This window comes from Lampris incognitus, chromosome 13 (genome assembly GCF_029633865.1).
Source record: "Lampris incognitus isolate fLamInc1 chromosome 13, fLamInc1.hap2, whole genome shotgun sequence".
Classification (NCBI taxonomy): Eukaryota; Metazoa; Chordata; class Actinopteri; order Lampriformes; family Lampridae; genus Lampris; species Lampris incognitus.
The window spans coordinates 9868959-9892181 of record NC_079223.1 but is presented as its reverse complement, the minus strand read 5'-3'; the positions used below and the strand labels follow the sequence as shown (position 1 = coordinate 9892181).

The following is a 23223-nucleotide window of genomic DNA, read 5'->3' as shown; positions in this document are numbered from 1 at the left end:
GAAAAACAGAGTGGCGGCACTCCCATAGGCTCCCATTGTAAAAATGAATAAATAAATGGGGACACTTCCGGCCAGCTTCCGGGTTATGGGGACCACGAATAGTTCCAAACGTTGATATTCACAGCATTGCTTTCCATTGCCTATCAAAGCCGTTCCAGCGGTGAATTGATAAGTTAGGAGGTAAGATTTTTTATAATTCACTGCATTAGTATAGTAAATACCGTTATTTTTATATGAGCTGCACATTAGCTGTTCAACATTTTAACTTAATCCAAGGAAACCCGGAGGCCAATTGTTTCTGTGGGGCCGCCCGACCAAGCCGGAGGTGACATGGGGAGTCGAACCGGCGACCCCCGTGTTGGTAGGCAACGGAATAGACCGCTATGCTACCCGAACGCCCCCACAGTTTGGTATTTAAACTATCAAAAGTGGTAAAAATTTGATTGCAAGTAGTTGTAATACCTGATATCAATACGGGTCTTGTAGTGGAAATTGTATTTGTGGTATCAAACTCAGATCCAACGCTGAAACGGGTCGCCATAGACACAGTGGCAGCTCTCGGTAAAGTTTATTCGTGTAGCACGGAGTCACAAAGTGCCCCGCAATGAAGGAAAATGAAAATAACAACGTTATACGCAAACAGAGATTCAGACGACAAACAGAGATTCTGTAAGCCAAACAATAAGAAGCAATGCACAAATTAGACAAAGACTAAACCAAAGCCAGACTAAACAGGTGAGATTTTAGCTGCTTTTTAAAGCCGTCCACAGAGTCAACAGACCACAAAGCCACAGGGACAGGCTTCCACGGCTCAGGAGGGACGACTGTGAGAGCTGTTTTTCAAAGCACATGTTAAAAAAAGAAACAAACGAACGGGTACGCGCCGCCAAATTCAACCTGTCCAACTCCCACTACACAGGAAACCGTATGTCTGTCAGCGCTGCCGCAATGTTTATGAATGCTATGATCCTCTCCCATCACATGCTGCCTAACAAGCCGGGGCCAGGCCTACTCATCCACGCTCGGACCAGTAGCGACTCTGTACAGACAAACAATGAAAACGCTTGACAAGAAACCCCATCGTTAGCACCCCTGCAATATTCTTAACGCAACCTGTTGAGCTGGCAAAGCAAATCCTTTGTCTTGTTTAAGAAATACCGCATCACTTTGCCCCCTCCGCCCGGCACCCTCGTCACTCGGCTTTCACGTTCAGCTCCATCCACCAGAGCCACAGCACGAGGGGATTGTCAGACGCACTTTACACACAGTGCATTCAGCACAAATCCACATTCTCAGCTAAAGCGTCCCCGGAATGGAACGATTCACCGGACGCCATCCGAACCCGCAACACATTCCTCTACCGCAACAATCAAAACTGCATTCACAAAGTCGTCGACAGTCCCTATCCTTGTTTACTGTCTCTTGTGTGTTTGCTTGTCTGTTGTATATACGTAGCCACATATATACACTGATGAGCCAAAACATCATGACCACTCACAGGCGAACCGAATAACCTTGATCATCTCCAAAAAAAGGGCCCATGTCAAGGTCTGGGTAGATGAGATGGTAAGCGCACAACCAGTTCTCATAGTCGACGTGTCGGATGCAGGAGAAATGGGCAGGAGTAACGACCTGAGCGACTTTGACAGGGGCCAAATTGCTACGGCCAGACGACTGGATCAGAGCATCTCTGAATCGGCAAGGCTTGTGGGGTGCTCCCGCTCAGCAGTGGCGAGTACCTACCAACAGTGGCCTGAGGAGGGACAAACCAAAACCAGCGACAAGGTGTTGGGTGCCCAAGGCTCATGGATGGGCAAGGGCAACAAAGGCTATCCTGTCTGGTCCGAATTGACAGAAGGTCCGCTGTGGCACAAGTCACAGGAAATGTTCATGCTGGTTATGGGAGGAATGTGTCAGAACACACAGTGCATCGCAGCTTGCTGTGTATGGGGCGGCGTCGCCGCAGACCAGCCAGAGTGCCCATCATGACCCCTGTCCACCATCGAAAGTGCCTACAATGGGCACGTGAACCTCAGAACGGGATCTTGGAACAGTTGAAGAAGGTCACCTGGTCCCGACGAGTCCTGTTCTCTTTTAGATCACGTGGACGGCCGTGTACGTGTGCACCGTTTACCTGGGGAAGGGATGGCACCAGGATGCATTGTGGAAAGATGACAAGTCGGTGGAGGCGGAGGCAGTGCGACGCTCTGGGCAATGTTCTGCTGGGAAACATTGGGTCCACCCATTCATGTGGTCATCAATTTGACACGTACCACCTACCTAAACATCCTTGCAGACCAGGTACACCCCTTCCTGGCACTGGTATTCCCTGATGGCAGTGACCTCTTTCAGCAGGACAATGCGCCCCGCCACACTGCAAACATTGTTCAGGAACGGTTTGAGGAACATGATGAAGTGTTCAAGGTGTTAGCCTGGCCTCAAAATTCTACAGATCTCAATCCGATTGAGCATCTGTGTGATGCGCTGGACTGACAAATTCAATCCATGGAGGCCCCACCTCGCAACTTACAGGGCGTCTTGGAGCCACATACCAGAGGACACCTTCAGGGGTTTGCAGAGTCCATGCCTCGGCAGGTCAGCGGCCCGGCGGCCCAGTGGTTAGCACTGTTGCCTCACAGCAAGAAGGTCCTGAGTTCGAACCCCAGGCCGCCCCAGGTCCTTTCTGTGTGGAGTTGGCATGGTCTCCCCGTGTCCGCGTGGGTTTCCTCCGGGTGCTCCGGTTTCCTCCCACCATCAACAAGACATGCACGTTAGGGGTAATACTCCTGCCTGTGCTCCTGAGCAAGGCAATGGACAGATGCCCACTGCTTTCTATACAATAGGATGGGTTACATGCCGAGGACACATTCAGTGTAAGATTACAATTTGTTGTAAGAATACAATGACAAAATGAAGTGGCTTTCTTTCTCTTCTTAGTGGCACACAGATGACCAACAGCATATTAGGCAGGGGCTAATAAAGTGTACCCCCCCTCCCCCCCCCAGTACCCCAGTACACATCGGCTGAGTCATGCCTGCACATCAAATGGACTGAAGTGAACTGGACAGTTTTGACCACTTCAAAAACAATATTACTTTATTTTCCCCCCCATAATTTGTGTTTTGAACGTTACGTTGCCAAACTGGCAAAATATCAGTTTTTATTATTACTGCTTTTATGGAAACTTGCTCGGGCCATGTAAATAAACTTGACTTGAGCACCGTGTCGTTTTTTTTGGTCGGATCCGTTTTGCGGATAATTATTTGGGCGAGAGTTATATTTCACACTAACGCAAACGAGAGCGTCACTGGCCAATTGTGGCACATTTACAGCAATGTTTTTAATGTACATTGTCCCTGCCAAATAAACTAATAAATGGAAATGGAAAAGCTTGACCCCCCCCTTTGCTTTCAAGCCTGGTACGAGGTACAGACAACAGAAATGTATAAGAGGAGCCGAGAGATCTTGATGTCGCGTAGGGGCACATTGGATCGGCGATGTAGGAGGGGGCCTGACCGTGCAAGGCTCTGTAGGCAGTCGCTAAAACCTCCCATTCAAACCTGTAGTCGACTGGAAGCCGGTGTAAGGATGCCGGAGTACTTCCAACTAGATTATCTAAGGAAGTATTTGACGGTAAGCACTGTCACCTCGTGTCAGGAGGGTCTTGGGTTCGACTCCTGCCCAACTGTGTGGAGTTCGCATGCTCTCCACTGTGTATGGGTGTGAATGGTTTGACTGTGTGTGTGTGTGGGGGGGGGGCTGTGATGGACCAGCTACCTGTCTAAGGTGTTTCCTTACCTCTCACCCAATGCATGCGGGAATAGACTCCAACCCCCACTCCACCCCCCCACCCCCCCCCCACACACACTACCCTAAATTGGATTAAGTGGTTATAGACGATGATGGATAATGACGGGTGGATGGATAGGTGAGGAAAGTTATTAGAAGGAAAAAAAAAAGATCAAACAGATTTAATTTCGCTGTTATCGTCCTAGGTGGGATCATATAATTGAATCTTAATTATCTTGCAAGTTGACAGCTGCGTAAGGCCCGGAGGCTTGTTTGTGTAGCTACACGTTCAGTTCTTTGCAACCACAGAAAGCATCCCCGGCGAAGCGGCGGCATCTGTTCCGCGTCCCCCAACCGAACAGGGGACGACGTTTTGGTCAGGGCTTGATATGGTGACCGGCTGGGCCCTCAATTATCAGTTCTCCCAAGTTGTCCGTGGCAAGTCCGGAGGAGGGGACGGGCCTTTCCGGAGGGAGGTGACCGCCCGTTCGGCAAACTCCGCGCTGAGCCCTCCGACCGGCAGATCATTAAACCCTGCAGAAAAACTTTGAATTAGCGCCCGTTCCGCACAATAACTCGTTGGGGCAATAGACATCAACGGGCACGGGGCCCCTCGCAAGTTATATTGTCATTTATTTATTTATTTATTTATTTATTTATTTATTTTATCAAACGAGGACCGTGCACAGAAAACATCCATCTCAAAACGAGAAGAGATGATTTATGCCAGATTTAGCTATTAGCTATTTTCCATCTGCGGTGCCTGGGCATGTACACACACACACACACACACACACACACACACACACACACACACACACACACACACGCACACACAGCAATCACCAGACACGGAAAACAGTCATTTACATGCAACACCATTACATAGTCTCTATCATACCAACAATTATACAGACTATATAAACTCCGGGAAAGCCCGAAAACAAACATTTTAAATTCTCCATGCGTTTTCCATTGCGTGAGGCCTCGAATAGACGTTTTATTGTCAAGACTCATTAAAGAGGAGTTAAGGCGAACTACCCGAGGATGTGCGTCAAATGGCAGCCAAGCATAGTTGAATATTCTGCGTGGTGGTGGTGGTGGTGGTGGTGGTGGTGGAGGGGGGGGGGGTATTTATTAATCCCGCTGGAAGTCTTGCTTAGAAATACAATCCAACGGCGTTGGAGTTCCTCTCACCACCGCCGTAGCCCAAAAGTTCTCCACTGGACTTGGTTGCCTGGGGGGAAGTGAAATGTCAGTACTGGTTCTGGTACTCGTGTATGAAGGGAGAAGAAGCAGCAGCATGGAGAGCGAAACGCTCTCCTCGATGAACCCGGTAGGGGGATATCCACATTTATCCGAAGGGTCAGACCAGCTTGACCGAGGTGTGTTGTGGATTCTGTGTGGGTGCATTGTTGCCCCGGAGCAAAACACCAAAAATATGAAGGCCCCTCTGGGTGTTTGGCTGTTTGTACCGGGGTTGTTTATCGATGTTGGCTGGCTATAGAGTTGCAAAGAAAAACGCGTCTTTGACAGGTCGTGTTTAGCCAAGACGTCCAAAGGAGCATTTGCTCTCGTTTCTCTTCGGTTGCCAGGTTCGAGCTGCAGAACGGGTCGCCCGGTGACTCTTTCAAGGACCGGCGATGTGCTGGCGGACCTTTGAATCATTAATGTCACGAATGCTGCAGAGACGATGCCGTGCTTTTGTGCTTTTCATTGCTGGTTTTTTTTTCTTCCTTCCTCCGCTTCAGTTTTTATTCGTTATTTTACAACGAACAAACCCTAAAATGAAACACGCAAAAGTGAAAAGTAAAAATTTAAAATAGATTTTGTTTGGGAGTTACGCTCCTAGTAGTCCACCCATTCTTCCAGTTTCGTTTCAGCCACTTCTCTTCTAGCTGTGCTTCTTGTAGTCTCAGACCAGGTGTCAGTTTTAACATTATGTAGAGTTCCTCTACTACCTCTAACCACTGATCCTGGGTAGGGGGATCCCCTTTACCCCAGTTCCTTATAACAGCCTTTTTACTAGCTATCGACAGTCTTCTGACCAGATATCTATCTGTCATGTGTACATTTCCTTCAGTAGAATGGCACAGATGAAGCCCCACGTAGCTCACAGGGATGTCGTATCTTAGCATCTTTTGTAAAGTCTCGTGTACCATTTTCCAAAACGTTGATATTTGGTGGCATTTCCAAAAATATACGTGAGTGGCCTGCGTCAAATATTCCCCATTCTCTCCAGCATGGCAGGTTTGTGTTCAGATATTTACCCTTGATTAAAAAAAAAAAAACAGGATCAAATCCCCCCCCCCCCCAGAGAATTCCCCCCATGTCCGTGAATTGGTGGATGTTTGGTGTATTTTCCACATGTTTTGCCATCTCACATTTTTACGTTGAGCTCTATTTCCCATTTTCCATCCGTCCGTCCGTTATCTGAACCGCTTATCCTGCTCTCGGGGTGGCGGGGATGCTGGAGCCTATCCCAGCAGTCACTGGGTGGCAGGCGGGGAGACACCCTGGGCAGGCCGCCAGGGGGGCAATTTAGTACGGCTAATTCAGCTGACCTGCATGTCTTTGGACCTGGAGGAAACCCACGCAGACACGGGGAGAACATGCAAACTCCACACGGAGGACGACCCGGGACGACCCCCCCCAAGGTTGGACTACCCCGGGGCTCGAACCCAGGACCTTCCTGCTGTGAGGCCACCGTGCTAACCACTGCACCACCGTGCTGCCCTGTTCCCCATTTTTCTTTTATATATTTAGATGAATACTCATTTGTCCTCAATGTTTGGTATAGTGCAGATATGATTGTAATCTTGGTGTTCTTGTATGAACCGACTGTCATTCGGATCACTCCATTCACTTCCATGGAGGCCTCTGTCTTGACCTCCTTCCTATAGGAATCCCTCATTGCTGCTTTACTTCTTAATTGCTTTTTTGTTTTTTTTGGTCTTCTGTGCTTTCGCATTTGTATGAATGTTCCAGAAACTCAATAAAAACTTAAATAAAAAAAAAAGGGGGAGGGAGGGGGGATATTAATGCCGGAAGCCCCGGAGGAGCTGTGAAACCATATCAGACCACAGTTAGGACGAGAAAGGAAACCGGCGAACCGCTATTCAAACACCGGGGTCGGGATAAATTCAGATATAACCATCAAGCCGTCACCGCACAGAGCCCCGTCGTCCTCGCTGATCTGAAACAGGCCCCCCTTTGTCTCGGCCCGAGCAGCAGTTGTGAAGCAGGACCAGAACAAGCACGTTCTTTAATCATAACATGTAGCCAAATGTTGTTTGTTTTGGATCAAGTCAACGGAGATGAAAGAAAAGCTGCTAAGCCATTTAAGGAGCGGGTGCAGGGCCCAGAGCTGGGGGAGGGGGGGGGGCATCCAGTCTATATGGAGGGGGGTGGGTTGTGGGGGGGGGCTTTAGTATATCGCATGGCATCCGACCTCAGTGGAGGACATGCTTTGCTGGGGTAGGTGCTATAGAGAGAGAACGGGGCTTAGTCCTTTCCGTAGTTTTCGTAGCTGTGGCGTTGTGGCGCGGCCATGCGGCGTTCATACATGGTTTACTTAAGGTCCCTTCCATGGCACGCTGCAGCCCGAGCTATAGCTGTGCAACCGCTCCACGCATATCGTACACAGCATCGCACTCCCACACACAGACTTGCGGTAATATGTGACTAACAACACAGCCAAATACCTCAGCCTTTTATGACCCACCTTCTAAGTACCTTAAGATTTCAAATAACAGCCTGAAATTGCATTCAAAACTACAATAGCTGCACTTTTGAGTTTGTTTATGGTAAAACACGCAACAAATAATAGATAATAAGCATGCAATAAAGCGAGTGAAAGTGCAACGCATACGGTAGCTGGCGAAACTCTTGACAGTCGCCGGCATAAAGCAAATTTACTGACACTGTTTTCACAGATATGCCCTGAGAACAACCCTCCGACCTCTCCACCCTCACAGCAGGGAAGTTAAAACTACGTTGTCTTTCTTCAGAAGCAAGGCCTCACGTTTTCCTGTCACTTTAAATGCGTGGGTCGCTCTGGCATGGCGTGTTGGAGGTGTTGTGGCGTGGTTAGGAGGGAGGAGGTGCTTATAAAATGCGTTAATGGACCCAGCAAGCCAATGGCAACTCGATGGCTGTGTGATGACAGTCGTAACTGTAGGTTTTTGCAGAATTTCGGGTCTCCTCAGCCAGTCTGTTACCTGACTTGGTATTATGGAGCTAGTTGTTCTTTTGCACGGGTGAATGTAAGTACCTGCATCACCTGTCAGTCTGAATCGTTTAGTGGTCCCTGTTTGGATGCATCCTACGAGGGATGCACCAATATCACTCTATCACTGCCGATACCGGTTCCGACTACGAGACTTAAAGTATCGGCCGATACCGATCTGATCCACTACTTTTGCTGAATCATCATCATCGGCGGTCACTCGGGGTTGAGTATGACCGTCCCCCCTCTGGGTCCCTCTGGGGCCTCGGGTGGGTGGAGGCCGATCCTGGAGCAGCATAATGGGAGGACGCCGGTGCGTAACAGCTTTTTATGTGGAGAGGCTGATGCACCTGCAGCCACCACACGGTGGTTGGCAAGAGGTGGCCAGAGTCCGATGGCATGGAGAACCAAGACAATTGGGGACCACCCTCTGTTGCAGCCTTCATCCGCCTTCACTGCTGTTGTGACCTGGAGACATCTTCCACCAGTTCTGCCGTTGAGGTCTTTGTTGGATTGCACTTTGTCTGGAACCTCCTCCTCCTTGACCTATCCGCCTTGGGTGACTCTACCAGGAGCCAAGCTCCGGACGGCATCGCTCTTGGGATCATTGGTACATGCAAGCTTCTCCACCACGGCAAGGTGGCGATTCAGGAGAAGACCTTTGCTGAATAGTGCAAACTTAGACCATTAGTTTGGGCTCAATGGGGCAAAATAAGTGCGATAGAATCTGTTTGGTTTTTTTCCCACCATTAAAGAAATGCAGGCTTCCATATTCCAAAAAAATGCAGTAAATTAGGTTATTTTGCTTTTAATTACCACGTGTTACTCATGGCTGTGATGGGCTGGCGGCCTGTCCAGCATGTTTCCCCGCCTGCCACCCAATGACTGCTGGGATAGGCTCCTGCACCCCGCGACCTGAATTCGGATAAGCGGCTTGGATAATGGATGGATGGATGCATGTTACCCATGGCTTTTGTGATCAGACTTTAATCTTGGGTAAAATCTACGGTAACAATACTCCAGTTTAGCCTGGTATCGGCTACTAGTATCATTATCAGTATCAGTACCAGTATCATTATCAGTATCAGTATCATTATCAGTATCAGTATCAGTATCATTATCAGTATCAGTATCAGTATCATTATCAGCATCAGTATCAGTATCATTATCAGCATCAGTATCATTATCATTATCAGTATCAGTTATCAGTATCATTATCAGTATCAGTATCATTATCAGCATCAGTATCATTATCATTATCAGTATCAGTTATCAGTATCATTATCAGTATCAGTATCATTATTATCAGTATCATTATCAGTATCAGTATCAGTGTCATTATCAGTATCATTATCAGTATCAGTATCATTATCAGTATCAGTATCATTATCATTATCAGTATCAGTATCATTACCAGTATCAGTGTCATTATCAGTATCAGTATCATTATCAGTATCATTATCAGTATCAGTATCATTATCATTATCAGTGTCATTATCAGTATCATTATCAGTATCAGTATCAGTATCAGTATCAGTATCATTATCAGTATCAGTATCATTATCAGTATCAGTATCAGTATCATTATCATTATCAGTATCATTATCAGTATCATTATCAGTATCAGTGTCATTATCAGTGTCATTATCAGTATCATTATCAGTATCAGTGTCATTATCAGTATCAGTATCAGTATCAGTATCATTATCAGTATCAGTGTCATTATCAGTATCAGTATCAGTATCATTATCAGTATCAGTGTCATTATCAGTATCAGTGTCATTATCAGTATCAGTATCAGTATCAGTGCATCCCTATATTCTATAATACAGTGTCATGATGGTGTGCTGTTGTAACTTTGGGTTTCCGGAAATTAAAGCGAAAAGTTCAAACAAAAACTGTTACGGTGCAGTGACAGGGAAGCAGAAATAGTGCAACAAACTCCCCTTTGGGGCCGAGTGTCCTTAAAAAGATAATATACGTAGCCCGATCATGTCGGCGTTACCTGCAGGTCTACCATCAAGCTTTGGAGCAGAGCCTCTGGTTCATCTGCTTACGTTTAACCGCTGTAAGTGTTTGGAGCCTGAGCTGAGCCAAAGACCAGCGAGGGGTTTCTGCTGGTTGAGGCCTGGAGGGAGCAGACATGCTGCGTGAAGAAGCTGCATGGGGCCTGTTTTAAGAGAGGTAAATGAATGGGGAGTAGGTTACAACGCATTATGCCAAAGCAACAACCCACAGGAATCTTGCAGGGGGAACACTCGGAGCGTGCTGTAATCCAACCCCCAAACCCCATCCTGAACACGCAGTTATGAAGCGCCGCTCACTGGACACGCTCACAGCGAAGCGTCAACACGCACGAATTCTCCTGCGGACCTACATCCAAACGAACGTAAGAAAGCACTATCACCAAAGATGGGACGTAATGGACAACATCACTGTATGTGTAGGCGACATCCACTACGTTACTGAGGCTACAGGCGGTTAACAACGGTGCCTCACAGCAAGAAGGTCCCGGGTTCGAACCCCGGGCCGTCCCAGGTCCTTTCTGTCAGGAGTTGGCATGTTCTCCCCGTGTCTGCGCGGGTTTCCTCCTCCCACCATCAAAAAGACACGCATGTTAGGGTTAATACTGCCGTCCGTGCCCCTGAGCAAGGCAACGGGAGGAAGAAGTGGAGCTGGTCCCCGGGCGCCGCAGCCGCCCCGCTGCTCCTACGCAGCAGGACGGGTTACATGCGGAGGGCACGTTTCATCGTAACCCGCACGGTGACAGAATAAAGTGGCTTCCCTCTTTCTCGCCGTTCTTATCGAGACTGTGGGTATTTACAAGGGAGGGGGGAACAAAACGTTATCTGTCACAAGAAATCAGGGAAGCGAGAATGTAAAAGCAATCGTACGCTTTTCCACGAGCAGGTGCTGTTACAGTACACGTGAACGGGAGCAATGGAGGAGGAATAGTCTTTAGCAGGGGATGCCAAACGGTGACTTTCCTGAAAGGCATTTCTCTTTCCTTTGTTTTTGATTTAGTCATAAAGGATCCTCCTTGAGAAACACACTCTTTCTTTCTTTCTTTTCTTTTTTTTTTTATTAAAACTGACACCTTGACGCTTTCGTTGAGGAACGTAAACCACTACGCTCTCATCCCCCCCCCCCCACCTCCCCGTTTCTTCTCTGCGAGGAAATACGTTTGTGCAGCATCTGATGTCCAGAGTTGGACCAACGAAATATTCATCATCCAAGAAATGAAGAAGTGGATGTTACCTTTTTCAATGCATGTTGTTTTCCCCCCCCCCCCCTCCTGTATTTTTCCATGGATGTATAACAAACACATTTCAGATTGAGGTAGCTTGAGGAATTCAAAGAATTATGTATCAAAGTGGGCCTCTGCGAGAGACTTGCCAGTTTCTATTATTGACTTAGGGGTTATTTGGACCGTTTTTATGTTCTTTTCTATCGGGGCCGCGAGTTGCCGCTTGCAGCTGTGCAACAGATGTGCATGATGTTTGACAGGGCACACAGTGAATGATCAGTACCGGCAAGTGTTTGACTAAGGGGGTTGAAAAGAAGCCGCACCGACCACAACACTGTACCATATGACCCAGTGAGTGGCAGATTCCTGCAGGGTGGTGGTGGTGGTGGTGGATGTGGCAGGGAACGGGACTCTTGCAGCCCGGCACAGACGCCCCTTGCCAGTGGGGCTCGACGATATACAATTTCCACCTCCGAATGCGTCATAAATATTTCCCCGAAAAAACATGTTTACAGTTTTATTGATATGTGATAGACATCTGTTGCCATTCAGCTGGGCCGTGGAATGCCAGTGAGTTTCTCGAATTTGTTTTCTCGAAATGCCTTCGACAGGATTTTACGGGCCTGCTGTGGACGTACACATGAGCGCTTGTTAACTCTCGTTTCAGGTTTCTGATATCCGTCGCAGCCTGTAGCTTACTTATTATTGCCTGACAATACGTAAGTGATGACGGCGGCTGATAATTAAAGGGATCCCGCTGCAATAATCATAACCGCTAAGAGCCAGGCCAGTCATTGAGAAGCGACACGAGGATATTAACACGACTTGGCTACAAACATGCGCGGTTCTTATTTGATAGAAGCGGAAGCTCAAACTCAAACAAAGGGCTTGAAGATGTCGACACAAATGCACCAAAACAAAAACAAAAAATCTGCAAGACATAATTGCCATCATTCAAAATTCATATCTTGGGGTTAACCCAGTCAGAGACAATCGTCGTCTACTTCGTAGGAGATGATTGTGCTGCTTGCTGCAATCACATCACCGTGATCGTAAATGGGACTTTAAATTAAAAGTCGCCCGTGAGGAGGTAATCCTCCTGTACTGTAACCGTGACAACGTCGGCGGACTATAAAGCGCTCTAACCCAAACAGAATCTCGTCTGTTTGCGGTGCCATGCACAGCGGTAGAGGACACACTATAGATGGCCCCTTTGCAGCCAGGTCTGAATCTGCTGAAACATCATTTTTGCCGTTCTGCACACCGACAGCAGCACTCCGTCCAAGAATGAAGCTACTGACACATGTCCTCCATCTATAATGAAGCAGTGCCACACAGCATGCCCCATCATTTATACAGATATTTGCTGCCAGAGTGACGTGGCTGGCTCAAAAGCACCCACAATGACAATAACGGGGATTGATTCTGCAGCACATTAAAAGGCAGGTTAGATCAGACCTCAGGTTGTGACTTTTGGTTGGTTGATTTGGTGCTTGTTTTTAAACAATAAGAGAGCTTGGAGCTTGGTATGCATATCTCATATCATATCATATCATATCTCATAAACTACAGAACAGTACAGCACAGTGCACAGTAGTGTAGTACAGTGCATGGTGGTACGGTGGCCTTTGTGATGGTAGGGATTCACCCTCTTGCTCAAGGGCACCTTAACATGAGGGATGCTAGCCAACATGGGGGTTTAAACTCAGGTACAAGGGTGGTCTGAATCACCTCTCTTCCTTACTCTGAGACATAATGCGAACCTTGACTATGCACACCAAATTAGAGTGAAGACGAGCTGGCTAAATCTGCAATCCCTGTTCTCCTTACTGAAACCACTTGGCTCTCATTTACTCAGTATATTGGGGGACGTGGGCCTTTACCCGCGATAGGGGCTCCAAACTGTGATCATAGCATGCAAATTAGCACTTTTAGTGAACTACACTCCAGGGAAGTGATCTTTCTTTGGCTCTAACCCACATTATCGTGGTGCGACGCTGACACCTGGTGGTTGGATTTGAACATTACAGGAGGAAAATCTAGACTCACCGAATCCCCCTTGATCTTATTTCATTTCGATATATGATCGGATAAGGTAGTTTAGAATTCAGCATCCCCAATATCAAATCGTGGATACAAGTTTAAAAGAGACTCACCCTGAGTGCCAAAAGTTACATTTATTTCCTCAAACGTCTTTCTTTGTTTTCCTTGCACGAAATAACCGTGCCCTTTTATTGAGTGTTTGTTTTAATATTTCTCCACCAGTCTAAACAAGACTTCAAGCAGAGCTGCAGTGATTCTGTTATCTGCGTGTTCCATCGCTCTTCCTGTTGGTGCGTCTCAACCAGGGCCATTTTCTCCCTCACTCAAACACAAATACGGGACCCTTCACTTGTGAAGTGACTGTGTTTTGTGATCTTGGCCAGAGCTTAACACCAGCTATTGCTACTGTTTCTTTCAAAGTGAAGACGTTTCTCTCTCAGATAATGATTGTGCGTTAAAGGAGCAGATGGGAGGGAGCAGCGCTAACACAGCAGATGACAGATGGTTATCTGTGGAGCCAGGCCTTTGAACGTGACAGTCTGTCTTACTGACCTGACGCAATCCACCTTGTGAAACCACCGGTATGCTACCATGAAGAGAGAGAGAGAGGAGAATCATTCTGTTTGTTTGTTTGTTTGTCTGTCAAACACAATATCTGAGACGCTTCTGGTCCATTTATAATGAAACCAGGGGAATTCATTAAAAACAAACAAACGAACAAATACACAAAGAACCCCCCCCCCCACACACACAAAGCTTTGTTTGAATTGTGCAAGCAGCTGACATGGTATTAGATTTATTTATGGTAATTAATACCTGCATGTCCATCATATTATGGCTATTTTCATTAACCTGTGAATTACAGCATAGCTTTCCACGGGGGTGTTCTCTCTATAGGGAGAATAACGGGTCACTTACACTCGTTATTCTGCTCTAATAGGCCATTCAGGTATGGACATATGACAGGACACCGCTATAAGTACCAAGATGGTAGTGCTATATGACTTATCTATTTTCATATGAACATATGATGGATGAAAATATGATATACTGTGTTATCATTTCTTCCCCCCTTCTTTTACTCTCTCTCTCTCTCTCTCTCTCTCTCTCTCTCTCTCTCTCTCTCTCTCTCTCTCTCTCTCTCTCTCTCTCTCACGCACACACACCAACCGAGTCTCACACGTTTTCGTTAAATACATACGAATTTAATCACATACCGGGAACCAGGAACTAGACCCCCGTTATATAGACACGTTATTTTCGTATATAGTTATGAAATGTATTCGATTAAATTCGTATGTATTCGACGAAAACGTGTGAGACCCTGTTGAGACACGCGCGCGCGCGCACGCACACGCGCACACACTTTCTCCCAATGCAGGCCTTCTACTATCACTACCACTACCCATGGATGTCCAGAATGACTGGGAAATGGTGCAAAAACCCCCAGAGCTGATAATGTCAAAAGACGAACCGGCCGCTTCTCTTTCCCCCCCACCCCCCGTTTAAAGTGAAAATAACAAGTCGCCCCGGCTCGTCGCTCAACGTACGGACCGCTTAGCGTCAGCGTTGCTACCCGACCGCCTCGCGGAGCCGAGGAGACGAACGTCCGGGGACAACCTACCCGCCCCCCCCTTACGTCGCCGACGTCCGGGCTTTAGCTGAGCGACACGCCGGACAGGCCTATCGCAGGGGCGCTTCCGGGTTTTCGGCAGCCAGTCGTTCCGCCGGGAACCGCACACACTCATTTACGGCACGATCACGGTTGGCTGCGCGGCGCTGAGGGGGGGACGGGGGGGTGGACTCAGAAATTTTTTGACAGTTTCACAGGTGAGCCGTCGTCCAGGGAGGCTAATCCCGCTTCCCCGTTTCAGTTTTCCGGACCACATTCGCTGTGAGCCTGGGGTTGCCACAGTCCAAAAACAGCAACTCGAAGTCCCATCACTCCGGCAGCATGAGCAAAAAGAAAAAGGACTGGAAGGTTGAGAAAGGTAAGCGTTGTTGTTCTTTTTTTGGGGGGGGGGGGAGGAGGAGGAGGAGGAGGAGGAGGAAGAGGTGGGTGGGTGTATAATGTGGGGGCTATCTTCATCTCCGCGGCAGACGACACGAATTTCCGCCGCGCCGGGAGGCTTGACAGCCCGCTTTCGCCTCCTCTCCGGCACCGCCGGTTCCATGGCAGCCCCACTCGGGCGACGAGCGCCGGACCATTGTGCAGATGTTGCGCTGATGTTGCGCCTCTGTCCGGGTCAGGCGCCCAGCCACCCGCCGGGTGTCTCTCGCCTTTCCGCCTTGTCTCTATCCAGCCCCCCCCCGCTCCCTCGCCCCCCCCCCGCCACGCCAGGCTAACGGACTTCTCTCGTCTGCCGCCCCCAGACGCGAATAAAGGGCGAGTTCCCTACGACGCAAGAGCGCCAAGTTAGAGCTCGCTGACGGAGCGGCTCGCCAGTTTCAACGCGGGAACTTGAGGGAAGGTTGCTGCCAAAAGGAGAAGCACATGGCTGTGCTTCCACTGTCGACCTGAACCATAAACAACAAACTCCCCCCTCCCCCCCAGATACCTGCTTTCCTGTTGCAGTAGCGTGCACCCCTGCATGTAAACCCACTTGTTCGGCTGGCAACAGTGCGGTACCGTCGGGTTTGGTGCCTCTGGAAACTGTCACGTGACAGGGGGCATGGGTGCGGATGTGTGCCAAGTGTTCATGAAACAGCAGGCCGCTTCGCCGCTGGTAGCCATCCAGGGGGCAGTTATGGAGAGTTCGGTGTGTTCAGCTCAACGTGATGATGCCGTCGTCGGCTCATGGGTTTTGCACGAGAGACAGACCCATGAATGCTGCCAGAACCAGCCCTTCGCTGCCTTCTCTTCAGTCGGCACAGTAGGTCCGGAGTAGTAAGACCGTCAACACCGAACCATGCACCTGACCAGTGGACCTATACGCTTTTCAGTGCCAAACCCATGCAGTGTAGTTGTTTGCCAATCCATCACTTGGTTTACTCGCGTAGCCACCCTAATACTGGAGCTGTCAGTGTCTCGCCATCAGGCCTACTGTCTCGCGACTTGCTTTGATTTTGTGAAAAACTGCTTTGGAGAAATCTTGATGTAACTGTAATGATTAATCTTACATAGACATCAGCCAGATTAGCAGGGGAAGGCACTGAACGAACTCGGTAATAAATCAGGCTTCTCCCCCCCCCCCCCCCCACAATCATGTGCCCTGCTAGCTCAGATTTCTTCAAGACAAGATAAGAAGTAAATAAATAAGAGGAAAGTTGTAAAAATCAAATACAGTTAGAAGACATCTTAAAGAGATTGTGTTTTTCCTCAGTAGCCCTTTGACCTGAGGTAAGCGTATCGGATGAAACGTGAATATATGGTTCCACTAATAAAAGACATTGTGAGTCACGTGGGAAACGGTGGTATGTCTGTGTGGCAGCATCACGCACACGGGTTGTTCCCCCACTAGAAAGGACATGTAAATATGTCTTTGAGGGACAATATAATATGAGATGTAGGTAAACTCGGCGGCACGGTGTCGCAGGGATTAGCGCGGTCGCCTCACAGCAAGAAGGACCTGGGTTCGAGCCCCGGGGTAGTCCAACCCTGGCGTCGTCCCGGGTCGTCCTCTGTGTGGGGTTTGCATGTTCTCCCCGTGTCTGCGTGGGTTTCCTCCGGGTGCTCCGGTTTCCCAAAGACATGTAGGTCAGGTGAATCAGCCGTAGTAAATTGCCCCTAGCTATGAATGTGTGTGTATGTCGGCCCTGTGTGATGGCCTGGCGGCCTGTCCAGGGTGTCTCCCCACCTGCCGCCCAGTGACTGTTGGGATAGGCTCCAGCATCCCCGCGACCCTGAGAGCAGGATAAGCGGTTTGGATAATGGATGGATGGATGTAGGTAAACTCTGATGGTACATTTTCTCTTCCTTGATTTTGAAACTGTTTGTGTCTTTGTTGCCAACGACCCACTAATAATGGGCTTTCTCTGTTTAGAACACAGTGATTACTGATAATCATTATGGAAGTGAATATTGATTGGTCTCGTGGCTCTAAAACACACCAAATAGATAATATCTCCATTTCTATTTTAGCTATTTAGCTAAAAGAAATGCCTAAAATGCAAAGAATGCGACAACAAAAAAGGAGGAGAAGATATCGACATTTACATTTTAGGTATTTAGATGATGCTCTCATCTACACTGACCTGCCCAAGGGCACTTTGACAGGGCATATGGTTGTTGTGGTGATTGAACATATGCCCTTTTGGTGATGGGGAAAGGATCTGTAACCGCCATTCATCAAACGAGGCATTGCTATATAATGACACACATCTGCAGCCCATTCCCTTCTCCTGACAAGTATGTCATGTAAAAGTTCAGCAGAGTGATGAACTGCGGTGGTGTGGCCCAAAGAGCACTACGGTGTTCAGGCACCCAAACGCTGTCTTTTGTTCATCCATGTAGAATAAAAGCAGCCTTGGGAACGACAGGGTCGGATGGGAGACGAGAAAGGAAACTGAAAGGGTAGCAAGGATACTCACTAACTGCAGAAACACCTCTAGTGCAAGCTTGAGCTGCTGTGTAACTTTGCTTAAGGGTTACCCGAGGGAGTTTGTGCACTGCTTCTCAATATGTAGCCCACAACCGCTGTCTCAATATTCTCATCGGCCTTATGTAAGAAGCATGCCTCAAAGCTCTGCGGTTCACTCGACAGTAAAAACACTATTTGCAATGATTCTTATAGTGTATTCAGACTAGTAAATGCACACACACACAAAAGAAAGCAAGCACATAAACAGAAGCAAACAAAGCAAGACAGGAACCATCAAACACAGGAGCATGGAAATGCAGTAACTCAGCGGTACTCTCCATGCATGCCCGTGCATGTGTGTGGGTGAACGACACGTGTGGGTTGTGCATGTGTGCTTGTACAACCCACACATATTGCTCACCCACACACGCACAGGCACGCATAGATGGTACCGTTTGTTTACCGCATATGTGTGCATGTACGTCCATGCGGACAGAGGGGGTGAAAGTCTGCGATTGACCAGAGTCCACATTACACATGCTAGTTTATGTTTTGTAGCAGTGGCTTCAGGGAGGAACAAATAATGAGAGTGAAGGATGCTTAAAGAGTAGCTAAACCTTAGGCCATTTTAGTGAGTTTGCCACCGTCTACAGGTTCAAACCACGTAAAAACATGGCAGGCCGGTACTCTGTGACGTTAGCATAGCACGATAAACACAGCTGCAGATAATAACATTAATACTGGGTCTGTTGGATGTAAGTGTGCCAAAGAATCTGCGTTGACATTACCACTGATAATTGTCAGCGCTGGATCTGTCTGTCAGTGCTAATTTTTATCCTGCTATGCGTACACCACAGAGTACCAAGACAAGTCTGGCATGTTTTTAGCATTTACATGGTTTTAACATGTAGATGTTAGCAAATTTACTTAAGTGGTCTAGGGCAGGGGTGGCTAACCATGTGCCATGGAGACCCATGTGTATGCAGGTTTTCATTCCAGCCGGACTCCACACAGGGTGATTTCACTGATTAGCCACCCAATCAGTGAAATCACCTGGTGTGGAGTTGGGTTGGAATGAAAACCTGCATACACATGGCTCTCCGTGGCACATGGTTAGCCACCGCTGGTCTAGGGTGCACTTTTTAAAGAAAAGCCCAGCGCTGCGTGGCTTGAGGCACTTCGGTCTGCATATTAGATGAGCATCAAGACTTGGTCACAACACACAGCAGACCCAGCTGAGAGCTTATTCTTTACAGCAGCAGGACGACAGCTGGATGCTACATCAATCTACTACTACTACTACTACTACTACTTTCGGCTGCTCCCGTGAGGGGTCGTCACAGCAGATTGTCCGTTTCCATCTCTTCCTGTCTTCTGCATGTTCCTCTGTCACGCCAGCCACCTGCATGTCCTCCCTCACCACATCCATAAATCTCCTCTTTGGCCTTCCTCTTTTCCTCTTCCCTGGCAGCTCCATATTCAGCATCCTTCCCCCAATATACCCAGCACCTCTCCTCCACACATGTCCAAGCCATCTCAATCTTGCCTCTCTTGCTTTGTCTCCAAACCGTCCAACCTGAGCGGTCCCTCTAATATACTCGTTCCTAATCCTGTAATCCTGTCCTTCTTTGTCACGCCCAGTGAAAATTTCAGCATCTTCAACTCTGCCACCTCCAGTTATGTAGATGCTACACCAATTTTAGCCAATTAAGTTGCAATTAATCTATTTTTCTTCAACAAAGTGGTCTCCCATTAACAGTTATGATAATGAGAAAATGAACTGTGAGAAAAGTCCTAGACAGTTTTTGTTTTTTTTAAAGATTTGGTATCTCAAGAACAGCATATTGCGAGGAGCCGTTACTTGTTGAGACTCTAGATATTGCTGCATACAAATCGATGAAACAATTTCATCAACTTTACTACTTTCCCATGCAGGACAATGCAGGATCAAGGGAGTTTTGCAGGGAAAGTATAAAGAAGAAGAGGTAGAGCATATTGGGGATGGACAATAGATGTGACCCCGGGGGGGGGGGGGGGCTGGGAAAAGTGAGAAGCAGGACAGGATGAGTGATGATGGCAGAGTAAAGGGAATAAAAGTCAGTAGTGAAAGTTAGTACTGAATAAAAAGTAAGGGCGCTGAAACACAGTTTGGGGACCCAAGGGAGCTCAAGCAGGCGTGCACAGAGGTGAGATTTCTATGTCAGTAGTTCACAGCTTTTTCTTGAAATACGTGTTAGAAATGCCATTTTCCGTCTGTGCTACTGGCAATATATGGAACCGATCGCTGGTTCGGGTTGTGACGCAACTATGCCAGTTTCGGTCGTTATGCGAGCTGCCTGCAGTCAGCTGAGACTGACGAAGTCACTTAGGTGAGTGACGAAACGTTCCTCCCGCTAAATGTTGTGTCCAGATGAACTGGTCCAACTTTCTGGGACTTCCTTACCTGGATTACTGAGCATGCATCAAGACATACTGGCAAGTTTTTTTATGCTATAAGACATGCAGACTTTAATGCTATCTAACCCCCCCCCCCCCCCACTGTCCTCCACAGAGAGATTGCTCCGTCTAGATCAGGAGGAGAGACGTAAGGATTATCGTCGCCATGATTTCACATCTCTGGACAAGATTCCCAGCTGGAGACAGGCGAGCAAAGGTAAGAGCGATGGCTTACTACCCGGGTCGCTCAATCTCTTTTTTGGGGTTTGGCTTCGCTGACAATTTGACACATTGTGACATCCAGCACCGTTTAAAAATGGACATTCAATTTTGGGCTTTTTTACTGGACCCCTGTTCTAGAGTGACTGGCAGTGAGGTGAGAACGAGGTGAACTGTCTGGTTAAAAGTAGAACAAGCGGAAATTCCTAAAGCACCGACATGAACTGTAACTGGTCATGGCGGGTGCAAGGCTCAGAGTCGTAGAACCCTGATGGTACCACTCCTGTAGTCCAGGAAAGGTCGGGAAAAGGACGAAGTGCTACAGAAATAAATACAATGGCAGCAGATTAGTGTAACCGAACAGCGCGTTTTTTCTTTTCTTTTTTTAACCCGTGAAGGTAAGAAAAGGAGATAAGAGAGATGTGGCCTGACAGAATCAGCCCAGGTTTCAACCCATGTTATCGTGAACCAACATCAGCCTCAAGATTTCTCTTAAATGGGGCGTCCGGGTAGCGTGGCGGTCTATTCTGTTGCCTACAAACAACGGGATTGCCGGTTCGAATCCCCGTGTTACCTCCGGCTTGGTCGGACGTCCCTACAGACACAATTGGCCGTGTCTGTGGGTGGGACGCCGGATGTGGGTATGTGTCCTGATCGCTGCACTAGCGCCTCCTCTGGTCGGTCGGGGCGCCTGTTCAGGGGGGAAATAGCATGATCCTCCCACGCGCTACATCCCCCTGGTGAAACTCTTCACTGTCAGGTGAAAGAAGCAGCTGGCGACCCCCCCTAGAGGGGGTGGAGCAGCGACCGGGACGGCGCGGAAGTGTGGGGGAATTGGCCAAGTACAATTGGGGAATAAAATGGAGGAAACCCCCCCCCCCCAAAAAAAAATACTCGCACATGAGGTTTTCAGCTACGTAAGCGCAGCACATCACAACGCCCACGGACACAGAAGAGCGGCAACAGGAAGTTGGGGCAATAGAAAACATTAATATTGGAGCCAAACCAAATCCTGACCTTAGCTCTGATTTCCCTAAACTGGAGAGTAGAATTCCATGAACTCTGCACCGCAAGGAATTATTTCCACGACTGTTCGCATTTCATTTATCGGTTGCATGTGTGTCCCAGGAGGGTCTTGAGCCAGCGAGACAATGTGGGTACCGCCGACGGTATAAAAAAAGATGGACGCAGCACCCGTAACGTCACCCACTGGTTTCTGAAGGGGCATTTCGAAGTCTAGAGTTTGGCTCGTGTCTAAGATAAGATAAGATGTACTTTATTAATCCCTGTGGGGACGATTCATCCTCTGCATTTAACCCACCCCAACACACACACACACACACACACACACACACGGGATGCAGTGGGCAGCCGTGTAGCTACAGGCGTTCAGGGTACTCTCCCACTCAGAGGCTGGAACCTGTCCACTGGCGGCTCTATTAAGAGACGAGGGGAAGCTTCCCTAAAATTATCACCGAAAAAATGTAACCTTTAACAAAATCATGATTTTTTTGGGGGGGGCAGTAACTACTGGCAAACAATAACCCTCACTACTAATAGTGTAACTTATATCAGGGGAGGATGCAGGACAGAGGTCCTGTGGCAGGGGTATTATTATTATTATTATTTCACAATTCATAAATATTGTTTTTTGAACGCTCCTGTTATGAATTGTATTTCTGCTTGTTCTATGTCCATACCAGCCAGCGTAGACTATTCTAGCGTACAGTAATACACGCTTACACTTGCATAGCTGTTCATTTCATTTGGTTTCTGCTGTACTGTGAGGTCCTTGTAATACTCCGGCCGTTGAGGTGGAAAGAGCTATGATTGTTTTCATTTTCAACTCACTATGAATTATGCATATAATGTGTCCATCAAATAATAAGCACGAGGGCGTCCGGGTAGCGTGGCAGTCTATTCTATTGCCTACCAACACGGGGATCGCTGGTTCGAATCCCCGTGTTACCCTCCGGCTTGGTCGGGCATCCCTACAGACACAATTGGCCGTGTCTGTGGGAGGGAAGCTGGCTGTGGATATGTGTCCTGGTCGCTGCACTAGCGCCTCCTCTGGTCAGTCGGGGCGCCTGTTCGGGGGGAGGGGGGAATAGCGTGATCCTCCCACGTGCCACGTCCCCCTGGTGAAACTCCTCACTGTCAGGTGAAAAGAAGCGGCTGGTGACTCCACATATATGGGAGGAGGCCTGTGGTAGTCTGCAGCCCTCCCCGGATCGGCAGAGGGGACGGAGCAGCGACCGGGACGGTTCGGAAGGGTGGGGTCATTGACCAAAATTTGACTGGGGAGAAAAAGGGGCACGAAACTGAAACGAAACTGTTGCGAGTACGTCCCACTAAGCGTCCCAACTAGGTGTCCCTCTCAGGTCGTCCGAGAGCGAGCGAGTGACCACATTTTGTGACACAGAGCCCACAGCGGCAGTTGCGCGGCCGCTGTGGGCAAAAAAAGGTTATAATGTACGTGGGTTTGAGATCCTCTGTGTACCAGCCACAGCTTATAGACGCACGCAAACAGCCTTTTCATTGGGAGATGTGACTGAGATGCTCTTAAACATGACGAAACGAACCCCTCTGACTGGCGGAGGCAAACCGACCTCAGGATAGACGATGTTCAAGTGTGTGAAGAGTGAATGTGATTATTCTGCTGCGCCATCTGTCTGGCGACACCAGGGATAACGTCACATGGGGCCTAATCGGAAATGTGATTGTAATTTTGAGTCAAATGC

At 48.2% G+C, this 23223-nt stretch overlaps 1 protein-coding gene across 2 annotated transcripts in view; it reads left to right on the top strand.

Moving 5' to 3' along the window:
- Nucleotides 1-15111: 15111 nt before the first annotated feature.
- Nucleotides 15112-23223, top strand: part of macrod2 (mono-ADP ribosylhydrolase 2) — a 622428-nt gene continuing 614316 nt past the window's right edge. For both annotated transcript variants that reach the window (XM_056292387.1, XM_056292386.1), the window contains exons 1-2: nucleotides 15112-15298; nucleotides 20379-20480. In XM_056292387.1, the coding sequence (XP_056148362.1) occupies nucleotides 15262-15298; nucleotides 20379-20480 (139 nt within the window). In that variant the 5' untranslated portion in view covers nucleotides 15112-15261. The remainder of the gene's footprint in view (nucleotides 15299-20378; nucleotides 20481-23223) is intronic.